The 25092-nt window shown below is 40.7% G+C and overlaps 1 protein-coding gene across 1 annotated transcript in view; it reads left to right on the forward strand.

The window, feature by feature from the left end:
- Nucleotides 1-4141: 4141 nt before the first annotated feature.
- Nucleotides 4142-25092, forward strand: part of SLC24A4 (solute carrier family 24 member 4) — an 82865-nt gene continuing 61914 nt past the window's right edge. The window contains exons 1-2 of the mRNA XM_086893074.1: nucleotides 4142-4813; nucleotides 7101-7208. Of these exons, the coding sequence (XP_086749200.1) occupies nucleotides 4657-4813; nucleotides 7101-7208 (265 nt within the window). The 5' untranslated portion in view covers nucleotides 4142-4656. The remainder of the gene's footprint in view (nucleotides 4814-7100; nucleotides 7209-25092) is intronic.

Here is a 25092-nt window from a genome sequence, read left to right on the forward strand (position 1 = left end):
CAAGCTAAGGTTCTCTGCATGGTTTCCTTACACAAACCACCTGGGCCAACTAGCAAAGACAGGATCCCAGTCTCTTTACTCATCAATGCCTTTACTCCAAGTTAATTTTTTATGGCTTATGGGAGATTTTTGGGTTCATTCTTAAGGGAACATTGTTGGCTTTTCTTTGATATTAGCTCTTGACCTTGCAGACAGGACACAGGGGCTGATACTGGGATGCCAATTGTATCAGCCAGAAAAGTCAGACTTGAAAAGGCTCCTAGGGCTGTTTGGGTACCTGTCACAAACAATCACCTTCTAATCATCCAGAGCTTCCCAGCTCTTCTATGCTGGAATAGTCTTCATGGCCAGCTAACAGGGCCTCAGCTTCCAGTAACCATGCCATGCTGCTGCTTTTCCTGCTCCTTTTAGGGGTGCCACATAAAATTAATCCAAACATACTTCTCCTTCAACTCTCAGCAGCAATATTTTCTCCTCAGATGAGATGCTTTCATGGATCTCCTGTGAGACACTTCCCTAATTCAAAGCCTTTTGGCTGTTTCTCACTTCAAGATACTAATTGTGCTTGAGATGAAAAACAAGCACATTTGGCAGTGCTAGATGAAACTAACATTAGTATGTGCATCTAGTGAGACATTTTGGCGTGGGACATACACAAAAGTTAAATTATCACAATGACAAACACAGCAATAAGAAAGAAGATTTGCTTCTTGTGTTTGGCTTAAAGACAAGTTGCTATTTAATATTTTCTTCCTCTACACTTTGTTTTGATGATATTTCTCATATACCTTTAATTTCCAAAATGTAATTCCTTCAGCAATCCTAGACCTAGTCTGGAAAACATTTTGTTCTGATTATACTGGAAACATAACATCTGAGGTATCACCAAAGCACTCACTGAGAAAGCATCACTCAGAAAACCATGTGTGTCTTACTTTTCTTTTGCTTTTAAACTATTAATGGAAGGCTTCACTGAATTCATATACAATTGTTCTGCTTGCAGTAAGAGATAGCAATAATTTAAGATTTAAAAAATAAATGCAAATTTCTCTAATGTCACCTTATGCAGAAAACATTTGCTTCTTTTTTGCCCAACACTATATCACTGTACCCTCATACACAGCATGGATGTCTTAAATCAGATTAAAGTGTTGGGACATCATTCCAGTAACAACCTCCATGTGAATACCTCAAATGTACTCAAATAGGCCCTCCTGGTAAGGGGTAACTGGAGCTGAATTCTGCAGCACACCTTTTCCCTTTGAGATAACCTACACAGAGAGTTACCTGACACATTTCTCAAAAAACCCTCAGCAAAATAAAAGTGATTCAGAATTCTGTTCTGAAAGTTTAGTATTCAAGAACAACTTTGAGGCTGCCCTGTGATCACCAGACTGATTAAAAATGCTAATCAGAAGCTTGTATGATTAGGAGATTAGTACTGTCTGAACTTTGATCTGCCTCATTTGTGTACACAGGAAAAGGGAGAGACACACCATCAGGCTGAGAACTGCTTTCATGGGCAGCAGATTTCTCCTCTGTAAGGGATTCACAAAAGCACTCTTCACTGTTTTGGCTCTTGTTTCTTGCTTTCAGTGGTTGACAGGGAAGGCTTCAGCATTTCTATAGTCAACTATAGTTTCTACAGTTAACTCTTAACTGTTAAAGAGTTAACTGTTTACTCTAAACCAGACAGCTTTGTAACAGCAGAAAAAAAGGAAAAAAAGTCTATGTGTAAGGCAATATTGCAATTGCATTCCTGTTACTAACCATGTGCTTTGGTTTGATCCATGTGATGTTCATAGGACCTGACAGAATTAATGAAAATCCCTCACATGCGAAACTCAGGACCGCTAACAATGGTTCACTTCCACGGTCTTTGTGTAAACAACACACTGACACAAATATGGAATATCTGTGAATGACAGCCTCAACTCCAGACAACAGTCCCAGACACAGATTTACCTCAAGTGTGGCAAACTTATCATTGCACATCTTAACATCAGTACCTCTACAGATCAGGAGTGCCATGGCTTTGGAAATGTCTTCAGTGTAAAGAGTAAATAAATGAACACAGTAAACATAAAAATCACAAGCAACTTTCATCAGTTGTGAGAAGAGACACAACCATTAGAACAGCCTCTTTGAAGACCTTACAACCGAATAATGGTCAGGCATTGGAACAAGCTTTCCTGGGAAATGGTGGAATCACAAACCCTGAAGTGTTCAAAAAACGTGTAGATGTGGCACTCGGGTACATGGTTTAGTAGTGAATATGTCATTGCTGGGTTAATGGTTGAAACTGATGATCTTACAGATGATCTTTTACAACTTTAATGATTCCATTATTCTAAGCAGATTATAAACTTATTTTATTGAAAACCCAACAAATCTCTCCAATCCCCTCCAATGTCACCATCCTTCTATTGCTAGATAAAATCTTCATACAGAAAACTACAGTCTTGTCAGCACTGCAACTCTCATTAAACATGCAAAAAGGGGATGGCAGACTAATATTTGCATTGCTACTTTGAGTGGATGGGGAGGCTTTAGTCCCTGAAAAGAGGTGTTGGAAAGCCACATGAAGAATTAGCTCACAGCTGTTACCACAGGCTATAAAGTGGCACCTCTACTGACACAGCCAACCAACACCTTCACTGGAACTTAAAGGTCTTCAATGAAAAATTCAAGTCCACTATAAATAAAGGTGCTGATCTAAAACCTTCTGTTGCCTTTATTCAGCTTCCATCGCCTCTGTGTCTAATTAACCCATAAATTCTTTCAGTCAGAGATACCTTTCACTGTTCAACTTTAAGGTTTCCTATATGGCCATGGAGAGAAATCAAGAGATATAACCTGATTTGTAATCTTCTCAATTACTATTTTTTGTAGTAGGTAAGTACTCTCACAGTTACTTCTCCTCTCTCAGCAGCCATAAAGGGAATGAAAGAGAGGAGACTGGAACATCTCAGTGCCATTCTTCTGACATGCAGTTGTTTTCCTGCTTTAATGTAAATCAGAACGTCAAAAGCTTACCAGAGCCTAGGTGCCTGTGGAGCTTAGACAGTTAAGATACTCAAGTTTCTGTAGCTACCTGCATGCACAGAAGCAACAGTGTTAACACCACTGTTCCTCTTTGGTTCTCCAGCTTGAGTAATGCCTTCTGCACTTGAGACAATTGGCAGTCTTCGGCATAGATCCAGAGAAATTTCACATGCACCGTGTACCAGAGCATCCTGAGCACTCTGCATCTTACTGTGGTGGATAGAATTCACAAGGAAAACTAGAAAACACATTGGAACTATGGAAAAACAGAGGAAAGGTGGTATTTTATTTGTGATTATTTGTTTATGTAGGCTGTTAGTATTATAATCCTGAAACCATGACAAACAATGCCAGATACGTGTTGCATATTCTGAAGAACATAGACAGTGATCCAGAGGGAATCACCTGAAAGGCCTTCTGTTGTAAACCAAATGCTGTATTGAAAAGAAGATCAGATGAGTTAATCCTGTTTTGTCTACATGTGCTTCCTCATGCGTTTCTGGGAGGAATACAGAACCGATGTGCGTGCTGTAGGAGGAAGTTCCCACCACTCGTTGGCTAACAGTAACCACTTAATTAATGTAAACATAAAATTTTAGTTAAAAAAAGAAATTAAATCGCCGCGGCACAGCCTGGAACTAACCACCATTTCACAAAATGGGTCATTAATTTGTCATCCTAAACACCACGCGTTCGTTGTAGCGCAGACCGCTCGCAGAAGCGCCATTCTCCCCATGGAAGCCCATCTTGAAAGGCATCTCCCGGAACAGGTGGATGAGCCCCGAGCCGCCGGAGCTCCCCGCCAGCCCCGGGGCGCCGCTCGCGTTCGTGCGCGCTGCAGCCCCTCGGGCCCCGGCCCCGCACCTCGGCACCTACCGCTGCCCGCCGCCCTCCGCGCGGGGCCGCCGAGCGCCACAGCGAGAGCGGGGCATTGCTGCGCCCTTTAGGGGAGCGGATTCATTCCACCAGTTAATTCCTTCCCCACAGCCCGCCCGTGGGGGAGGGCACATGCGCGTTGCCATGGGCGCTGGAGGAGCACCCAGAAAGTTGCGGGAGAGGGGCGGGGAGAAGGGGCCGAGCCGCCCGCCGGGGCTGAGTGCCCGCCCGGCGCCGCGCTCAGCGCGCTTTGGCAGCCGCTCTCAGCGCCGCGGCTGAGTCGCCCACCTGCCGCCTCCGGCTGGCGGCGGGGGAGGGAGGGAGCAAGGGAAGGGATAAACTTCAAACTTGGCCGGCCGGGCGGGCGGGGAGCCGCATGGATGTGTCCGTCCCTCGGCGCTGACTCGCAGCCCGCGGCGCGCTGTGGGGCAGCCGCTGCCCGAGGAGCGCGGGGCGCCGCCGCGCCGCTTCCTCCGCCGCCGGCCATGGGGCGCGGGGCTCAGCCCGGGCCCTGAGCGCGACGCCTCCCCCCCCGCTCCGGGCTGCCGCCGCCTCCCGCCCGCCGCCACCTGCCTCTCCCTCCCTGCGCCGCTGCCGACCTGAGGCCCTGGGCATCGGCTTCTCTTCGCGCTGCAGCCCGACCGAAATGGAGCCGTCCGCGGGAAGCCGCCGGCAGTGATTCCCCGCTCTCCCACCGACCCACCGGGCGCCCCCTCGGTGCCCGCGCTCGCTCCGATGGAGCTGGAGGAGACGCCGCTCGCCCCTCCGAAGACCATGCTGCTTATGCTGAGGAAAGTTCGCAAGAGGCGGGAGATGCTGCTGCAGCAGCTGGGCTTCATCTGCGCCATCCTCTTCTTCGCCTGGTGCATGTCCAGCCTGCTCTCCAGAGCGGGTGAGTGGCAGCGGCGGCGGGACCGGCGGAGCCCGGCAGGGCCGGCCGGGCGGCTGGGGCGGCCCGGGGGCTGCAGCCGCCCCGGGGTTTGGCGGCGTCAAGCGGCGGCTGTTCCCGTGTGGGGTGTCCCAGTGGGAATGGCCCGGCGTGCGGACGGGGCGGGGGAGCAGCGCGGGTTCCTCGGGAGAAAGCCCCGCGCCGGGCGGATGCGCGGCCCCGGCCCGGAGACAGGGGGAAGCTGCGCCGCTGGCGCCGGCTCGTCCGGGGCTCCCCGAGCCCGCCGGCCCGCTCGGCTCGGGAAGAGACCGGGCATCACGGGGCAGCTTTGTGCCTGGGAACGGCCCTGGAGGAGTTTCTCCCCTGCCGTTGCGTTGGAGCGGAGTTCTCTCCAGCCGCCTGTAGTGCACCTTCTGCAACTTCGGGCTGCCTTTCGTTTTGTCCTTAGGTTGTAAAGCTCCATCAGCTATACCTGCTTCTTTTCTCAGTCTCACACGCACCCCCAACACCTCTCTCCCCTTTACAGTATAGATGTGACAGAAAATTCTGCGTTTTAGGCTAGGAATGGTGCTAATCTTGCATATTATAGCAGAGTCTTTTGCATCATTTGTGCATGTGCTCTATTGGTAAACTGATGCATTTATGATTAACCAAATCATTCCCATTTGTTCCTCTGCCTGCTGGCACAGTTTGGGCTGTAAATGTGCAGCTTCAAGCCCTCATCCTGCAATATGCTTCACATCCCTCAAATGCAAAGTCTAAGGCTTCTGGGACAGCACTTGGGTCTCTAGGTACGGCTGCCAACAGTCCTTGAAGATTTAAGAACAAAATCGACTGAGCATCTACACTTAATATAAGAAACTCAGATTTCAGCACAATTAGAATGGGTCATCTGCTTAAATTAAAGCTGAAGTTTGAGTGTGTGCTTTAGGGAAGAAAAATCTGCTGAAACTTGTCATAGTTTGTAATGCTCTTGTGCTTAAATTATTGCCTGGCTTGTTTGAGCTGTATCTAGGATGGCAACAAGCCATCCATATAAGAATTTGGTGCCTTAGACCGTATTAGCATATTGCTCATCTTAAAACTTTCAATTTGTTTTTTCCAACTTTGAAACAAGTAATGAGGTTATGGATATGTTTGCATAGCTTGAAGTTTTTTTTTTGTTGCAGTTGTTGTTTTCCACAACTTTTTTAGGTTTTCATGAAAAATGTCATGACTAATGAAAGTTTTTAATCTCCTGGGCTATCAGCTAAATCCCTCATAACCTAATTTTTGATAGTATGCTGCATCAGGTGGGGTTTTTTTTTTCAGCTGGCTAATTTGCGGTACATATTATCCATAAACACTGACCATCTGTTGTCTATGTTTCTTGCAATTGTGGTTCAGAATATTTTACTCTGGAAAAACTAACTTCCAAACACAATTTCTTTTCCCAGGAGTCACTAAGAAAACACAGGCATTATGTGATGACAGTATAAACTCTAAAATTGGCCAAGGAAGAATTTTTGTTGTTATTGCAATATGTTCATGTGAAATGGATAAGGTTGAGGTGGAAGTGGTTTAATTAAGAGGTTCTATTCTTTCTTTGGTTATTATAATTGCATACGGTACATGATCTCACAAGTGCTCCTGTACTTTATTTAACAGGTTTCATTGAGAACGCTTCTGGAATATGTGTTTTGCCAAAAGCTCCATTGACTTCTAAAAAAGTTTTTATTTTTTTAAGGCTTGTGAGAATTCAGTGTGATTTCCATTTTCTTTGACAAATTATGAACGGTTTGATATTATTAAGCATACCCAAGACTGAAAAGTTCAGAATAAACTAAAATGTAACTGGAACATATCCATATGCACTTTATTTTTTCATGAAAGCAGTAATGTAATATGTGCAAGTACAGATGACTAAATGGAAGTGTGATTTTTGCTCATGTCAGCATAGCTGGGCTGGTTTCATCTATAGGAGCTGCAAGTGTTGACTTTCACAGGTACAGGCTTCAGCATTTGCTTGCTGCTGAATATTTTCCTGCTGTGGGTCACAGCCAAGTGTTCTGATAGTTATGATAGCCAGAACATGCCAACAGCTTGGATATGCTGCCTAGTTGCACCCTTTGGAGCTAGGAGCACCTAGCACATGTCTGTTGGCATGTGCTCTGGTCACACCTTGGATTTTTCCCCATTTGCATTCTGATGGTCTGTCCATGCTCCTTGTTAGGGGGCACACGTAGTCTAGCTAGGATGATGGAGGAAAAAATTAGTGCTAGTGGGCATAATGTCTTTTTATTTAATGTAGGCCAAGAATCAGCTGTTCCAGACAGAGGCATTGTATCAGGAATGTGGAGAAATAGAAGGTTGATGGCATCACCTAATGGGACACATGAAGAGAACTGTACAGAGCCAGGTAAGATGGGACAACTTTGTAATAATGCTTATAATGTCCTATAAGCTCTTAAGATGTGTTGGGTAGTTTTGTCATGACCGAGCTGCAGTGATGTATAAACATCAGTGTTAAAATTAAAAAAAACTCCTGCAAACCAGGACTGTTCTGTGTAGAAATAAGGTTTATTGTGTTACATAATGACACAATTTTATGTATTAAAGGCAAAAGGTAATGTTCAGATAAAGGAATGTTTTGGGGTCATTGTGAGGCTAGTGCCGACAATTCAATTTCTGTAGTTTTGTTCCTTTGGTGATTATTTATTTCTGTCCAGCTGATGTGTGTATATTGCACAAGTCATGTGAGGTGTGCTCCTCTTAAAACTATGGGTAGCTAAACATGCAGTGTTTCAGATGGCATCTGAGCTCAGTGATTTATGTTCATTACCATCACAGTTAATCATGGTTTGCTAGTTTAGTGATAAACTGTGTATTCAGAGTAGGAATTTATGTTGTGTGGAGGGGGTTGATGAGGTAAGTGATATGGAAACCCTGGAATCCATTTTACTTCAGGATGTCTGTCTTGGCCAGACAAAATGAATTGATTGAGGGCAGGAATAGATGATGCATTTTAGTATCAGTGTTAGTCCACAATGCTTTCATCTTCCCATCTGTCTTTCTAGTGTGTATTTCCTTTCTCTCTCTCTCCTTGCCTCTGTGTGGTTTATGGTGTGTGGGAGATGAGACATTTTGCCAATGGCACTAGCCAAGTTAATTTAAAGTTCAGATTTATTTTTTTTTAATGTAACTCTTTGATCAACTCTGTGATAGCACTGGAGTGTGTGCCTTCTCACCAACAGTGTCAGCATGAGCTCTAGGATACTGTCAGCCCCAGGCAGTAGGAGAGTTTGGAGCAGTATTCCTGCCCTCACTTACACGTTTGTTGTAATACTGAGGTGCCAGTTGTGTGGATTGAGGATCACTAGTGTGCTTATACACTCCTGAGAGAGAACTAGAAGAACTCAGCTCAAAATATATGGGTCCAAAAGTTTTAACTATATCCTTTTGATGTCCAAGAACTTCCCTGTGTTTTTGTTAAGAACTTTTGTGGGTTGGTTTGCTTTGTTCTGCACCTGTAACCTTATGATGCTCTTGATTTATCTGTCAAAGTTGTTCACAAACAAGAAAGAACACAAAAAGGACCTTTTGGAAACACATAATGGTTCTTGATGAATAGTCAGAAAATACTACTCTTTGTCACTCCTCTTTCATTTTCCTCCATATATGTGAATGCATAGTGTGATCATGTCTGAGCACGTACTTGGCAGCACACTTGGAGTCAAGGCAGCAAAAATTATAGAAGATAGATCAAAAAGATACCTGTCAAAGTTCTGATGGACACTTCCATTTAGCATGAATGAGAACTTTTTCACAATATTATAAAACAACAAAGGCAAAAACATGCTTGCATGTGAATTGGAATTGCAGAAGCAATACTGACTACTTCATGTGTTTAAAACAAATAGTTCCGCTTCCTCCATTCTTCTAAAGTCATAAGTTTAATAATGATGTAAGTCATTACTTGAAGAACAGTTGGAATAGATAAATACAGCTGGGTCATTTTGACGTGCTTTTGGAAATTCAGGTCTCTGAGGTGCATTTTTCTCTGTAACCATGAGAGATGGACACAAAGGAGGCCCAAATATGCCTCAGGATGCTGAAGTTTTAAGAAAAATATCACAATACTTGCATTAAATTAATAATGTCTAATCACAGTATTGGTAGTAGTCTTTCATTTAAAAAGTGTTTCTTCAGTGAGAACACAGATTTACAGATCAAATCTGTCACAGGATTGCAGTTGTAGCATTTTTAATCACTTCCTGTTATTCTGCAGTTATGTACTGCTTATCACTGTGTATCTTCTGCAGCTGAAGGAGGAATTGAGATTCTTGTAGGAGTGACTAGATGTAAGCTGCAAATAAAAGGAACATCTGAAAACAGCTGGAGTTGGTGTTTGTGGGGCAGGAGTGGGCCCATAAAAACCCATTATTGTTATTGCCCAGTAAGAACTTCTGTAGATTTGGGTTAGCATTCTTTGTTGGTGGTTTTTGGTTTTTTTTTAGTGTTTTTTTCTATTTATTTTTTTTCATTCTTGTCTGGTAGCCAGGGATTGAGATTTGTCATGTAATGGGAGGGTAGCAATGATCGAGCGCCTATCAGAAAGGAGCAAGTAATATAGCTCGTCTCTGTGGGAATGTAGCTTGTGTAATCACATGACTACAGAGAGAGAAGTCCCAGGAAAGGTCAAGAGACTTGATGGAGATTGCATAGAAGATTGGTGAGAGTGTGGATTTTCAGTTGGCATATGAATACATGGCTCCCTGTAGGCTCCTTTATGAGATGTATTTATTATTACCTGTGTCATTTCTGTGTCTGCTCTAAGCATGAGGGGCTGTACCACTGCATGGCTGTGTGTACGGTATATAGCAGTTTTATTTTGCTATGTGGATGTTTTTATATGTGTGTTTAGGATACAAGAATTTCATACTACCTTGAGAAATGCAGGTTCTTGCTGAGAGCCTGTTAATCCCTTGTGTCATTGCTGTGCTCCCTTTTCATTAGCTTCCCACACAAGTCTGCAGCTTTACCTCCCTTTTTCCAAAGGCTTTCAGTGAAGTTAATATATTTACCATTTCACTGGATTTTCTTACTTACATGTAAGTAAAAAAAATAAAAGTCCCAAGTGTTAGAAATGGCAGCTATAGAAGTTAATAAGACCAGGAGTTCCTTGCACTTCATGACACTGGCAAGCAAGGCTCACCCTTTGTAATATATCTTGGGATAAAAACTCCCAAATAAGCTTCTAGAAGTAATGTTGGAAGCTTGTGAGAGCTGCTATCTTCTATAAACTCACGTAGTCTACACTATTTGAGATTAGACTCATTTGTTGAAGTAGATAATTTTGTATTGTGTTCTTCTGGAAACATTGATAATGTATCTGGGGCAATGTATTGTGAGAAAATGTATATTTTCTCAGAAGAGAAAAAATGCTACAGTCTCAGCAGTGCTGCTTTAAAAAAGAACCAGGGGATTTTGAAAGAGGACAAGAACATACACTTGTGTGTGTGTAACTAGAGAAGAAAAGTTGTGGGTTTTGTGTCAGAGGACTTATCAAGAGGATAATCTTGAATATCTTAAGAGGTGCTCCACATATTTTCTGATACTAATATTCTGCAATCATGAAGAGTTATAGATTTTCTCTGTCCCATAGCAGCTGGGAACTGTAGGTCAGCTGCAGGAAGGAAGTGGAGCCTTGGGAGCACCAAGCCAACCTTAGTTCTAGTCTGGACAGGGACCAAATGTGCTCTGTAGCATTTTTCTATTAAAGATCATTCCTGGCTTTAAACTTCCCCATTGCTGAAAGCTTCTCTGCTGTGATAAGATATTGGTCTTTATATTGTCTTGGAGGCTAGAGGGCTTGAAGAATGTATGTAGAAGGCTCTGGACTTCAGAAATTTTATGTGAGCTTGGGATTTTTGAATTATGAATCTTGTATTTATTTGGTATTGAGTAACTCTCTGGATGGCTTCCTCTTGGAAGGAAACCAAACTACCTTTTCTTTATGGCTCTGGGTAGATTTCTGTGGGAGGAATTGACCTGACCCTCACTTAAGGCAGAGGGATGAGGAAAGAGGAGTAGTTGTCTCTAGCATCTTAACATACCTCATTAGTTTGCAACTGAATTTTTCGCCGTATCCAAGCTCTCGCTTCCATCTGCCATCAGCTTGCAAGCTTGCAGTGCCATCTGCCCAGAAAGTCTGATTTGTAGCTTCTCTGCACCAATGGCTTGCCTCTTGTTTCAAAATGTTCCTATGACTCCGTGTCCTCCAGAGCTCCAAGTACTGTTTCCAGGGCACATCCAGGGTGGGGTGACTGGGTGTCATGATGTTTCTTACCACGTGCCTCTGGGGCATGTCAGGCTGTTAAACAACTGATCCAGACCTTTCGCTGTTGTGAATATTTTCAAGTAATCCCTGATAGTTTGTGGTTTTTTCTGTTAATTAGAGATATATGGGAATATATTTCCATTGTCTCCTGACACTAGTCAGGGAGCGGCCTTGAAAGAGGCAGTGGGATTTTCTTGCCTGTGGTTTGTCAGCCATGGACAGTTCATGAGGTACCCTGATTTTAAATAGGTGACAATTTGGTTCAAGCATGTTCTTCCCATTGTTATTAGTGGGTAAAGATGAATTGTGGACTGGGGGAAAGACAGGGTTAGCATTTCTTCCTGACCCATGCTGCATTTTTAGTTTAGCATTAAAAGGCATGTTGCAGCAATGCTTTATGTTCCTGGAGTGAGAGAGAGAGAATCTTCAGATTCCTCTAAATCTAAAGGGTCCTCTACAGTAAAGTGTATTTCCCAGTAGCATGTGTATAAGTGAGTTTTGAGTCAGGATCAGTGTCATTGAGTCTCTGTATGTTTTAGACTGTTAGTTATAACCTTGGGGACTTAGGTAAGATGTGATGCATTGTAGAGAAACTATAGAAGTCTTAGACAGTTTTGTTAGTTTAGCAAAGAGAGAACAAGAGCCTGTTATTTTTTCCTACAAAAATCAATGATGACTAGAGAAGACAGGACTGACTCTTCCAAGCAATTTTCTAAGGGGGCAGAAAATGTTATTTCTTGTACACCTGTAGTAAAGACGTTGTTGGAGCTATTGGGTTCCATTAGTTGTATTTAACAAACACAGTGCTTATTTAAATACATTATTCTTAACATCCTGGATTGATGTATCCTTTTTTCCCTAAATCCATATAGACACCTTAATATATATAAGATCATAAACTGAGAGTAATAAATGCTGGTGGAATATGTAATTTTGTGCTGATGTAAATTTTCTTTAAATGTTGTGAAAAATTTATATTGAAAATATGTATTTCTTTTAAACAATGCGCTCGTGATCTTCCCTAGATCACAGTTCCATTTTGTGGCAGGGATAAATGCCTTAGACCTCCACTTTTAAGGATGTGGTATTAATAATTTCACTGTAAACCTTTGTTTCATGAACAGCCTAAATTAGTAAGCTCAGCATGACCTGCATGTGCTCTTACTATGCATTCATACAATACCTAGCACAGAAAGACTCATGGTCTCATTGAGATACTACAGACAATTATTGTGCTCTGTTATGTTATTTGCAAATGTTCCCCATGTGCATATTAGCCAGACTTTCTCTCTGCCTCGATGCATAGAATATGTGCAACTATTTTAGTATGATAAATTTATTGATAGTGCATGCATGTGGATTTAAAATATTTCGTTATTTCAGTGTGTTATGCCCTCAAAGACCAGGAAAGTTATCAGCCATAAACATTCTATTTTCATGTTGGTCTAAAAGGAAATGAAAATGAAGAAATGTTTAACAAAAAATTTCTTAGCTGCTTTATGTGTGTGGTATTCACATAACATATAGGTGCAGAGTCCTGTGAATGTGTATTTATTTGTGTGGTGAAAGACTTACTAATTAGCTAGCATGCATCTTATTTCTGTAGCCACTTGCCATATGCTGGTGGAGTTTTATTTGTTTTGGGTTTGCTTTGGGTTATTCCCCCTTACCCAGTGGCTCCAGACTCCCTCTTGTCCCTGTAGATGCTGAATGTAAACTCTATTGGTTGTGATCTCATTTGTATGGCTTCTGATTCTGGGGAAGATAGATGCGTGACAATTTAAAACCACTTTTAGTGGGGTAGTAGATGGCAAATGACAAACATTTTATCATGAGTTTTTCTTACATGACTGCCAAGATCTCCTAAATCAGAATTCACACCTAGGTTGAGGCTGAACTTGTGACATCTTTGCATGGCCTTTGAGTGCGAGTACTAAATGGTTATGCAAGTAGGTGTAGTTGAAGTTGGGAAAAGTGGTGGGGTTTTTCTTTGTGTTGGGGTTTCTTTGTTGGGTTTTTTTTTGTTTGTTTATTGTTTTGTTTCTGTTTTGGTTTTTTCTGTGAACCGGTGTCGGAAATGTGCTTTGACTGAACATAGAAAAATAATCATCCTTCTTTCTGAGCTGTTCATTTTCTTGCAGTGTATTAAAACTGGCATCCAAAATACTAGAAATAAATGAGACAAACGTCTCTCTGTGCTTTGACTCAACCTGCCAGCAGCATCCCCTGGAGAGCTGAGAACAGAAAACAAACTCCAGGGCAATTTATCCAGGTATTTTGCCAGGTATAGGGGTCAAGTTTGCTGGAAGCAGTTTAACACAGTAAATTAAGATCTGACTAAAATGCCATGTAGAGATGTAGTAAACAAAGGCAAATCAAACATTAAATAGTATTTTATAATGTTACTGTATATTCTTAAACCTAGTAAAACTATTACTTAATGTAATCTTTATTTCATATGACTCAGATTTATTTACAGTTGGCTTGGGTCCAGTTGAACCACACTGTGGATAAGGACTTTTACAAGCTAAGTCTTTGCTTTGAAACCAAGAAGCAGGCCTGAAACAAAAATCCACTTTTTTAAAATGTAGCCACTTCAGAACTATATTTAATGTCTGTGGACACAGGTTCACACTTGAAACATCCAGGCTGAATGTTCTGGAGTGCTGGACTAAGAACTCAAGCGTCCTGTATTAGCCCAACTCTAGTATTTAGATATGAGATTTGCCTGTATTTCAAACCACATTACCTAAGCATTCCTCAGATGTTAATGTAGTAATAGTGCAACATTTCTTTTTCTGTAACTGCAGACATCTCAGGCAGAGAGCAGCTGTGTAAATTATTGGCCCGATGTCAAAGAGGAGATATGTGACAGAATCAAATCCAGATACCTCAGTTTTGATTTAGGCTCCTGGAAAAATGATATTTGGGCTAGTGTGACCTCCTGAAGTTCCATCCAACCTGAGATGTCCTGTGATGTAGTATGGAAATCAAATGAATTGCATTACATTATATTACTCAGGACATATTTGGAATCCTGAATTAGGGATTTCAAAATCGAAGTTAATGAGACTTGGACATGCAGCTCTCCATGCTACTGCTGACTGACTCACCTTTAGTGGGAGATAATGTGTGTGTATTTGGATATGTTCTTCTCTAGTATGACTGGGGAGATAGGCCATTTTGTAGATATGTGCTCAATTTTCCACTTAGAAAATGATGCTGTTGGTCTAAAAGCTGTGTTTAAATGTACCTATCCTTGTCCATGACAATTTTGATTTCTGTGTCACCTTGTACTGCAGCTGAGACTGAAAGCACTGCTGTCTTGCCTTGTAGCATGTGCAGTTGTTACCAGACCTGACTTTGCTGTTGTAGGAGGTGGGTTGAAAAGGCCTTATAAATCAGCCTGTGAGCATTAATCCGTACTTCAGGGGCTGGCCTAGTGCAGTCTTTATGAGATTCTGGGTTGCTTGACAGATGGTAAAATGCTGGATTCATTGTTTCACCAGTCTGACTTGGACCACCAGTGTGGAGGATCAGACAAAACTCTACAAGCATGAAACTGGGCAGGGAAGTAGATTGTGAAAAGCACCTGGAAACTGAACTTTGCCACCTGAAGCTGCCAGAGGGATAGAGAAAGTTGGGGGTTTGAACTGTGTGGTAGAAGGACTAAAATGATCCTATCAGGCATCCTGGAGTTGGAGGAAAGATGAATAAGACACATGAGTGAAAGGAGACTGAATTTGGATGGTGAACCGTGGGAGAATCTTGGGAATTGCAAGGCAAAGAGGTAGGCCCTGGGAAATAGTGAAAAGAGAAAGTAATAAGAAAAAGTGAAAAATCAAAATGCAGAGAGAGATTTGGTTTTGGTTGGGCAAGAAATCTAGAATTTCATTACAGTAAATTAGTTTCAAACTTTGTGCTGTTAATATTTCTAATAAGAACCCTTATAATTGTTTTTTTTTTCTGAAGCTACAGAATTTTATTATAGGTATTTAGTTTTGTGTTTGTCATGCCAATGACATTTTACAGAATAGATGTAGTTACCCACCTAGCAGGCTGAAAATACTGCATGAACCTGCTGACATCCCAATTGGCATCAGTCCTGTTCTACAGGGAGGCAAGACTTTCAGGCAATAAAGAATAGTGGTTTTCTTTATTGTTTTGAAGTTGACAGACATTGAAGACGTTCTAGAAGAAATTGTATTAGCCTTAGAAACTGAGTCAGATTAATTCCTTTTGGAACTCTACTGGTAAGCTGAAGTACAGCAGAGCAAACACTTCATGTGGAATGCAGGTTACCATGTGTATGTTGTCAGCCAATTGTTTCCTTTTTTTTCAGCATGAGATTAATGGTTTAATGTCAATGACAGGGGTTGCATTAACGATGCTGAGAGTGACATTATCTATGCATAGTGAGGAACAGTGGTAAATGTGCCTTCCTGCAAGCAAAAAGACAGATAATTTAGAGTCTACCTGTTCAGTTTCCATATATACTTGTTGGAAAATTCTCAGAGATTGCCTAAACCTGATGAATTGCTTTTCTCTTACATATGATGACTTCAGTTGCTTAGTGGGTTGAGGGCAATATGATTGAATCTATTGCTATTCAAAGGTATTTAAACCTTTAATAGCAAGATGTAAGATACTCACAGATGGTGGGAAACATTAAACTTCTGGAATGGAATTTCTGAATGAAATTTATGTTTAGAAGTTTAAATTGACTGAAATGTGGAAAACATATTTATTACCCACTCCCCCCCCATTTATTGTGAATCAGCTTGTGCTTTGAGTTTTGTGAGCTTCTAGACCAAAAGTGACTTTTTGAGAGAGGCAGTTGTTCATAGCCTTGGGGAGCATATCTGTGCTCCCTTAACTCTACCATCAATACAACCAGGAGAGTTTACAGCAGCTAAGGCTCTGCCCTACAGATTTAGTACTGGATGTGGGATGATGCTTCTGGTTTAGTTCTTTGATAAGAATTGTCTCCCTTTACTTTTCATGCCTTTGTAAAGGTTGCATTCTTTACTTGGTTTTATTATGCATTTTTAAATCCCTCCATAGGAACTTTGGCTGCTGTTGCCTCGAATTGTAAGGCTTTTTCTTACCTTCTGAAGTCTCTTGCAAGCCATGCTCTTCCCTGTTGCTGTTATCCTTTGCTTCCTTTTCCTGCACTGGCACTTTGAGATGTTTCCAATGTCCATTTACCTTTTCTTGTGATTTTTATGCAGATGCTTCCAGAGCAGAAGGTGAAAGAAACTATCTGGTATATTATCCCTCTCTCTCATTTCTTGAATCTCACTTTGTGAGCCACAAGAACCATGGTGCTCTGAGAAAGTGGCCAGCCAGGATTTGCTAGACAGAGAAGTCAAAGCTAACGTATTGATCAGTCCTGTTTCAGTGATGTTTTGCTGGTTGAAGGTGGGAGGTCCCTATAGAGCTATAGTGTTGTCTGTCTTTGTTATGAGATGCAGTGGTAGTCCCTAAGAGTGCCTAATGAAAATTAACAAGGGAAAGGAAAAGAAGACTGAAAAAAGGCAACATGACTTCCCCAAAGTCTGCAGAGAAGGTCAGTAGCTAAGCTCCATTTCCCCCTCACATAATCATAAATTGTAGCCATATTAAGTTCATTGAGCCTGGAGTTGTTGCTGCTGCCACCCTCAGTGCTACTTCCTGATCAGCTCATGATTTGACTCTTTTATTATCTGCTTATTAAAATGAAAGATACAAATTTTTACAGTAAGTAAACCATTAGCACTTCCCAGATAGTTAAAACTGGTAGCTCAATGCTACACTACAGACCACTTGTGATTTCTTTACATCTTCCACCTAGAGGGAGAAAAAGCCTTGCAATGTATCAATCTTTTTAGTTGTTCCCTAGAAGGGGGTGAGTGCATTCCTGGCTGACCCAGCTTTGGGCCACTGCTCTCCACAGAGAATGGAGATGAAAAATTGTCACTAGGCAGGTTGCAGGTCTCTGCTGTGGTGATGTTTCTACCACTGGGGAATGCTTTTTGGGACTGCTGTGTGAGAGGAATTGTGTAAAACACCAGTACTCTGTTGACTTACCAGGAGTAAAATGAGGACCTCTTGCTGCTTGCAGGCAGAAAAAGGAAAGGAAATGGTCAGCAGTATTTTCTCATGTGTGAACAAACTGATGCTTGTGCCTGACTCAAAGCTCTTTGGAATTGATTTTTTTTTTTTTATTATTTCATGGAGGGTGAGGGGAAGGTTTATTTAGGCCAAATGATTTTTGAGTGCAGAATATGTACTTCAGATTTGAAGGCAATCAGTTAATCAATTGTGTTTTCAATACCATATGTGTTTACTATAGTTATTTGGTTGTACAGGATTGTTTAGTAATAGCACGTGATGAGAGAGTTCTTACTTGGAAAGACTATCTGGGATCATCTCCAGAACTGCTTTAATCTGTGGATATTTAGGGCAACTAAGTTTAGTAAGTACTACTTAGGTAATTAAAGGTTGGACTTGGGCTGCTTTCTCTGCAAGACAGCAGACTGGTAATGGGAAATTAGTCAACTTAGTTCAGTGTTATCTTCTGGACAGCACCAAGCCTGGTCACTCAGCTCAGTTTTATTTTTCTATTGCCTTAGGGGGGGTTGGAAAGTCAAAATAATAATATATTTCATGTAGTCTAGGAGGTAGCAAAACTATCTCAAATTGCTTAGGTTGAAAGGAGTACTTACAGCTGGAAACAGTCACGTTACCCATTTGTACTCTGGACTCCAATTCGCTTTAAAGAAAAAAATGCAGACTGGGTAAAGAATGATTAAGTTTCTGCTAAATAACTACTTGTGAAATTCTTTTTACTCAGTGTTTCACCAGTTGCTCCTTAGATATAGGTACAAAACCTATCTGCACATGTAAGAAAGATGTGATACTGAAATAGGATAGTTGCCTTATCATACAAGCTTTTCTGGGTCTTAAACAGTACTATATAAGTATACTTAAAAAGTACTATATAAGCTCAGCGGCTTTTGAAATTGTTCAGATTTGGTGGAGTACATGAAATTATTTTCAGAACCTTTTGGTTTGTTGAAGACTTTCAAAATTCCATATTTTCTTCCTCATTCTACCTGTTGCTGGATTGAATACTACACAAATGCCTCTAGCATTACTATTATTCTGGGATGAAATTGCAGATGGGATGGGAATAATGATGCATGTACTCTGTGCTTCTTACAAATAAAATTGTAATCTTCACAACTAAAATTCTTTCCTTCCATTCAGTGACCAATTCCAAATATTTTGGTGGTGCTGCATTGCTGACTCTGGGCTAGACTGTGAATTGAGCACTGCAGTACAATCTGAGGAACTTCTGAGGATACTCCCTGCCGGGGGCTCAGCTCTGTGGGTTAATTCCATCCTCCAAAGGGTTTTCAGCTGTGAGAGGCTGCACATCTGACAACTCATGGAAGAGATGAGAACCTTCTGTATCCAAAGTGTAGAGGGGAAATGGCCATGTTGGACAGCACTGGCTGTGTGCCTGTCTGTGCTAAGACTGGTGACATCTCACTGAGCTCAGGTGGTAATGGGGTGGTGTGTCCTGATTCTGGAGTGCCTACACACCCCAAACTGAGATCTTAAACACTGCTATAAGAGACCAGATCATCACCTCTTCTGTATAGAAGAGTAAGTTCAGTCACTAAGTGAAGAGAGGTTTTTGTGTTTGCCTTAGAGGTTTTTTTACAACAAAATCTTGCATTTCTTTTTGTAAGTAATAGCTGTTTTGTAGATCTTTTGTTTTAATGGCAATTTTATTATATTAGCTGTAGAATCTGTAGTTCTGTGCATTGACATGAAATGTACAGAGTGCATAATAACCTTATACACCAGTCTTTACTGAAAGAGTTTGAGATCCAGGATATGGGCACGAGAAAATCCTTAATTCTAGCTGTACATGCAGCTGTGGAATTCTTTGGAACTTTACCATATATTTCTTCACTCCAGAAAAAAATACCTTTTTTTTTATTTCCAAGGGAGAAAAAAACATAATTCAACACAAGACAAACACTAGACAACACTAGGGCAAAAATGTAATTCAACACTAGCGAGGAACCTTGATCTCTATTCCCTCTACAAATATTACCTATTTAGATTGAGTTCTGAACATGGAAAGCATGTTTATAGTAGTAAGCCTTGTTCTCCATAGACAGTGAAGATGATTTTGGGATTTCCCAATGATAGATTTGCAGCTACTTAAGTGCCACAATATAAATTCTGATATAAAATGAGTATAAATATGATGTAGCTTGTCATTGAGGAACTTGTTTCTTGCCCTCAGATTATTCAGTTCATTGCTCTGATTATTTCTTTCTTTCCTCTGCCAAAATGTCTTTTCTGTCTGTAAAATGGATCTTTTATGTGGGAAAAGCAAATGGATTGCTTGTTTTAAAGTAATGTAATCAGATTAGGCATTTACAGGAATAAAAATTCAAAGTTACAGTCATTATGTTCCCAAAGAATGCATTTATATTCTGCTAGTAAACATACTTAAATATTAAGGAAACAATAGCAATCTTTCTCTTCCTTATGCAAATGGTGTAGCATACCCTTTGGTGTCTTGCTATTTTAGTTGCACAGTGACTTTATATACTTAATCTTGAAGAGGCATTTGGATCGTATTATTTAACAGGCATGGGTAAAAGCCTCTTGCAATTACGAGATTAACAAGAGTTACACTATGTTTTGATTCCTTCTCAAGACTGATACGTGAATACATGTGTGCTTTGACTGCATTCATGTTTGACTTTATTTTCTCTCTCTTTTGGTTTCCACCCCCCCCCTATTTTTCCTTTAGAGAAAAATTCTGTTAGCTGAAAGATTTTCAAAGAATGTAAAAGGCTTAAATGCCATAGGTGTTCCTTCAGATACTCCTGTGAGTGCCAGACACCTTTACAGCTGCAAAGGAACAGAATCCAAGAATAGAAATTTGGAATTAGGCTTTACTGCTTGTTGAGCTGTATGGTCTGTGTTTTACGAGAAGATAATTTGCATAATTTGATCTTTTTTCAAACAAACTTGGGAAAGTAGTGTACATTTTTTCCCTTCTGGGAAGACATTCACTCTCCAATATATGAAGTAACAAACACATAATTAAAGCTGTGAGAAAATTCATACTCTTGTAAGGTATTAATTGTTGGTGAGTTTATGCGAACTGTAAAATATCTTTGGCTTTTTAGAACATCATGCATCTCTCCCTTTATTAATTCTTAACTAAAATATTTAACTTTATGATGTTGAATAATTTTATGGGGAAAAATATCAGCTAATTCAGAGGCTTGAAAATAGCACCAGGTTGGCTTTCATAAATCAGCACAAGCTCCTATTTCTTGATGTTGCGTAACAGCTGTTGATGTGATGCTGCAATTTAAACTTCAGAAAAAGCTGATTAGTGTAAACCTCCCACATAGCGTTGAGGACAGGCTGGAGGCACAGCTAAAGTGAAATGATCCACGCAGACATGGTCACACTTCAGTATTATGGGAATAGTCCAATCTTGCAAAGTTAATCTGAATGTACTGAAGGTTTAGATATTTGTGTTTATTTACCTTGGGTTTTTGGTTTTTGGTTTTTTGGGGTTTTTTTGGCTCAGTTGACATTTTCTTGATCTACTTTTTGAAAGCAAAAGCTGTGGAGTGTTGGGGCTGAGGTACTGGGAACACATGGCAGTACCTGGAGGGACCATTTCTGCTTCAGGACAAAGCTGTCTGGAACTGGAAGTTTGTTACAACACTCCATAATACAGTGTGTTCATTTGGTATGAAGGTTAGTTTTTAAAGTAAGGTAGATCTAATTAATGATTTCACTTGGCTCACTTCAGGCAGTATTCACATTTAGTACAGCATTTATGCAGAACTTTAACACGGAACACGTAATTGACCTGAAGCTTTTGATCTTGTTGTGAACTGGGACCTTTGCAATGCCTTGAGTGTGCATTGGGGAAGGATCATTCATATTTCAGACAAAACAGGGTCTTAGGCAGGAATCAAAGGTTTTGAGGTTTTTTTGGCTTTTTCTTCTTCAAACGAGTATTTTGGTATTGTATTCTACCTAAGCAACTGTTCCCATCAGTAGGACCCCTGCAAACACAGCAAATTCAGCCCTGGACTGCCTTATCTAGTGGAAGTTAGGATCTTGCTGTTACTGTCTGTGGATATTACCTGCAGGCAGGTTCTCTGATTTACATGAGGGATGTTGCACTCTTAGGAAGCACTGCTGCTCAAAATGGGGAATGGAGATTTTATATGTCTTTTGTCTGTTATATTTACATGGTCTGTAAATCTAGTGTGTGAGCTGACCATCTAATGACCTTTAAAAATGCAGCCTTTGGAGAGATGAAGAGGGATTTGTTAGTTGGCAGATTTGTGCTAGCAAGCTTCAGGTTATTTACGGAAGTCTGGAATTTTGTGCTCTTGGATTTAAAGAGTACTGTGTAATTCAGATCAAAGGCAAAGTATTAAAATCTTAATTCCACTGGGAGAACTACCCTTTATTTTGGCATTCTCAGACATTATTCTCGATTCATGTTATTAATGTACCTTATAAAGAGAAAAAATTTAAAGTTTTCTGATAATTTTTTGTGAAATAATTTTTTGGGAAATAATTTTTCTTTCACAATTAGACTATGTAGCAGTCTGTGAAGGTTATTCTTAATTTTAAACAGTGGAACTGCTCTGATATGAAGTCAGACAAATTCATAATTACTGTCATGTGTTTATATTTTCTCAGTTATACAGTGAAAACACTGACATGCTCAATTTCATTGTTAAGATACTGAAATATCCCTAAAACTATTAGTGTTTAGATAACGAGGAGGAAGGAGGGGAACCAAGGGAAAGGACTATAACAGTTGCTGTACTAGAAGAGTGTTTAAATCTGTTCAGATGGAAGATGCTGAATTACATTTCTGTGGACTTTTACAGCCAACTTGAAATTCATGGGTTATACATCTGGAAAAGATCACAGTGAAACTAATTTGTCTGGTGGAAAGCAAAGTAATCATTGCTTGAAGTGTTTCCCTCTCAAATGATGAAAACTGATCTTACTGTGCCGTCTAGCATGCAGAAGTACCTTGAATCTTGCTAGATGGTGAAACAGAAACTGTAAATCTCTGTGTTTGAGGCTGTTTGTTGTCCTTGGCCTGTGGAAAAGTGCCAGATGACGTTAGAAGGTGTTCTGTGTGGTCTGAAAGTACTATGTCATCCTTAAAGTTTAATTTCTTTACCTATTTCTGTGCATCCAAAGCTATGAAACAGATACTGGCAGTGTAATAAAGCAAAATGTTCCTGTAGTGTGAGTTTTACCCCCATCCATAGAAATGGTGAAATAACTGGGTGTATTACTGAAAACCAATTGATTCATATAAAAGTCAGTGAGGAAAATTCCCTTGAACAGGAAAGGGAAATGGGATGTAGACAGGGATTTTAAGGACCTCAACACTTAGGTACAGACAGATCCTCTGTGAAGTCTTTGGAGTAAATGTGCTTGGTTCTCTGGGTTTCAGCTAGAGTCAGATGTCTTTAGCAACCTCACTAAGTGCATCCTTAGGTACCTGGATACTGTAGCATTTCAGCAGTAGGGGAATAGTCAAATAAAACTTTGTGACATGTTTTAGAAGAGCTGTATTATCTTTCTGAAGTGATGTAGGCCTCCAAACCCAAATCATACCTGCAGTGTGTCCACTAAAGTTGGTGAGGACTTTTGTACACAAAAGGAGCTTTTGGCAAGTGGATGAGTTGCCCTCACTACAGAATCTTTCACAATAAACACAAGGAACAGGTGAGGGACAGTAAAGCAGCAGAGAGCAAAAGTCTCTGACTGTAGGAGAAAACTCATGTTCGAAATTTAGCAGTTCTTGTGAGGCAGGCTGGGAACTGTGGAGCTGGTTTGCCTTGCTAGCAACACTTTCTCGCTCACTTTGGACAGACTTACCTGCGAAGATGCAAAACTGCATGTTCTGCTGTATGAATCAACTTTAGGACTGTAGCTGACATAGTTAGTCTGTATCTTTGGGGTTTTTTTTTAAACAGAGGTGATACTTCCTTGAATTAGTGGCCAGGGAGGGGTGAGACAACTAGTCTGGAAGCAGAAGGATTTAACTTTTTTAATTAAAATGGCAATTGTAACAGTGGCTTGTGCTGAATTCAGTCTTACTGAGGTGTGTAAGGAGTCTTTGAATGCACCTAATTCATCTAGTCTCTCTGAGGCTCTGGCAGAGTTCAGTGCCCTTTCACCTTGCGACTGGAGTGCAGTGTTGCTCAGGTGGAACGTAGCTGTCTCTTTCCCCACACAAAGGTAGGAGCTCTGTGCAGGTGAAAGTGCCCTAGGGAGCCTGCAAGATAAATAGGGAAGTGCTGTATTCGTGCTTCCTCCAGGGATAGGTAACTGCTAATGCAAAATTTCTGGATCATTTCTGTATTTACTCAAGTTCTGTATTAATCCTGGTTTAGCCCAAAATTTGGTAGTGCTTATCTAATCCTCAATGTTTCAGGCCTCATAAAATACTTTTATGTCTCACAAATGTACAATGAAGTTTCGTGCCTCAGACAGAAATGCTGTGTTACAGTAATGGAAGCTGCAGAATACTACAAACAGAAAGACATTCATAACCATAGAAGGCTTGATTCTAGGCAGTTATGTTATACCCAAGGTGCACTTAAATTGTTTCTGAAATCGAACATTGCATTTGAAATAACTCCTCCCTGAAAATACTTAGTGACAAATTTACAGACCTTTCAAATTACATACCACATCTTACGCTGTAGTTATTTTAGCTGCAAATTTTAAACTATATTCACGTGTTCAGAAACAGTGATGACAGTGTGTACTGGTTTTGCAGTGTTATTGGATTTTTATTTTTTTTACCTGTTGAATACTTTGCTCTCTAGACAGTAGTAAGCACTTACCATTAAAAGTTTGGTTCCCTGTAGTGCATGTTATGTTGGTTGTTTATGGTGAGAGTAGCTTGCAAGTGACATTAACTGTTTAAAATTGAGACTGTTAGTTGTATAGACCATTTTTATCCTCAGTGGAGACAAACATCCCAAATGACTTGTACATTGATAGATGAATTTGGAGTCTTCATTTTCTGTTCTAAAACAAGCATCCTTTATGTGTTATGTGAGTGAAATTCAGTCTCCAGAGACACAGTTCTAAGTACATTTTGGTAATGGCCCAGCAAAGGTGGTAGAAAGAAATGTGACCAACTTCTTTCTTAATTTGCTGTTGCATTGTATTTCTTTATTTTATTTTTTTTATTTTGCCCATGACGTTTCATTTTGCTTTGACTTGAGTTGCTGTCTTCAAGAGACTCTTCTATGTTTTTAGAGGAATTTGTGTATATGTGACTTGGATGTTTTGTTATCTCATTTGTTGCTACAGCAATCACTAGTCTGTCTCATAGAGGAAGTGACAAGAGATGTGTCATATACCTGGACATTTTCTTTATTAATTTCTTAACATAGATTACATAGAGTGGAGGGGAGAAGTTTAGGAAGTAAGAATTACGATACTGTGTGTACTGCCACCATCTGCATACAGAGAATGTAATTTAAAAATGGCAGCTGATGCTTTCCACCAGGATTTGGATCTCATATTGGACACTAAAAATATTTTAGGACTCTTGTTCTCTCCTTGCTCCTCCAGAGTGGTAATTCATCTTCTAAGCATTATTAGTATAGAGTGCTCCAAATCTACTTTTCTCACCAAGCAGGCATTGCTGATGCCCTCCTCAAATGCTGCTCACCCCCAAATTGGTCATGCAGGCTCCTTTAGTCAGGCAGCTCAGCCACCAGTGCTGCTGCTGCTCACTGCCCCAGGCTGCAGCTCAGTTTTCTTCATTTGTGATTGAAACCTGTAATGAAAGATTCAGTTCTTCAGAAGGCCAAGTCTGTAGAAGCTGAGACTGCCTTAGATTCTGCACTATCCATCATCTTACTGG

The sequence above is a fragment of the Cyanistes caeruleus genome, chromosome 6 (genome assembly GCF_971803275.1).
Source record: "Cyanistes caeruleus chromosome 6, bCyaCae1.hap1.1, whole genome shotgun sequence".
In the NCBI taxonomy this organism is placed as follows: Eukaryota; Metazoa; Chordata; class Aves; order Passeriformes; family Paridae; genus Cyanistes; species Cyanistes caeruleus.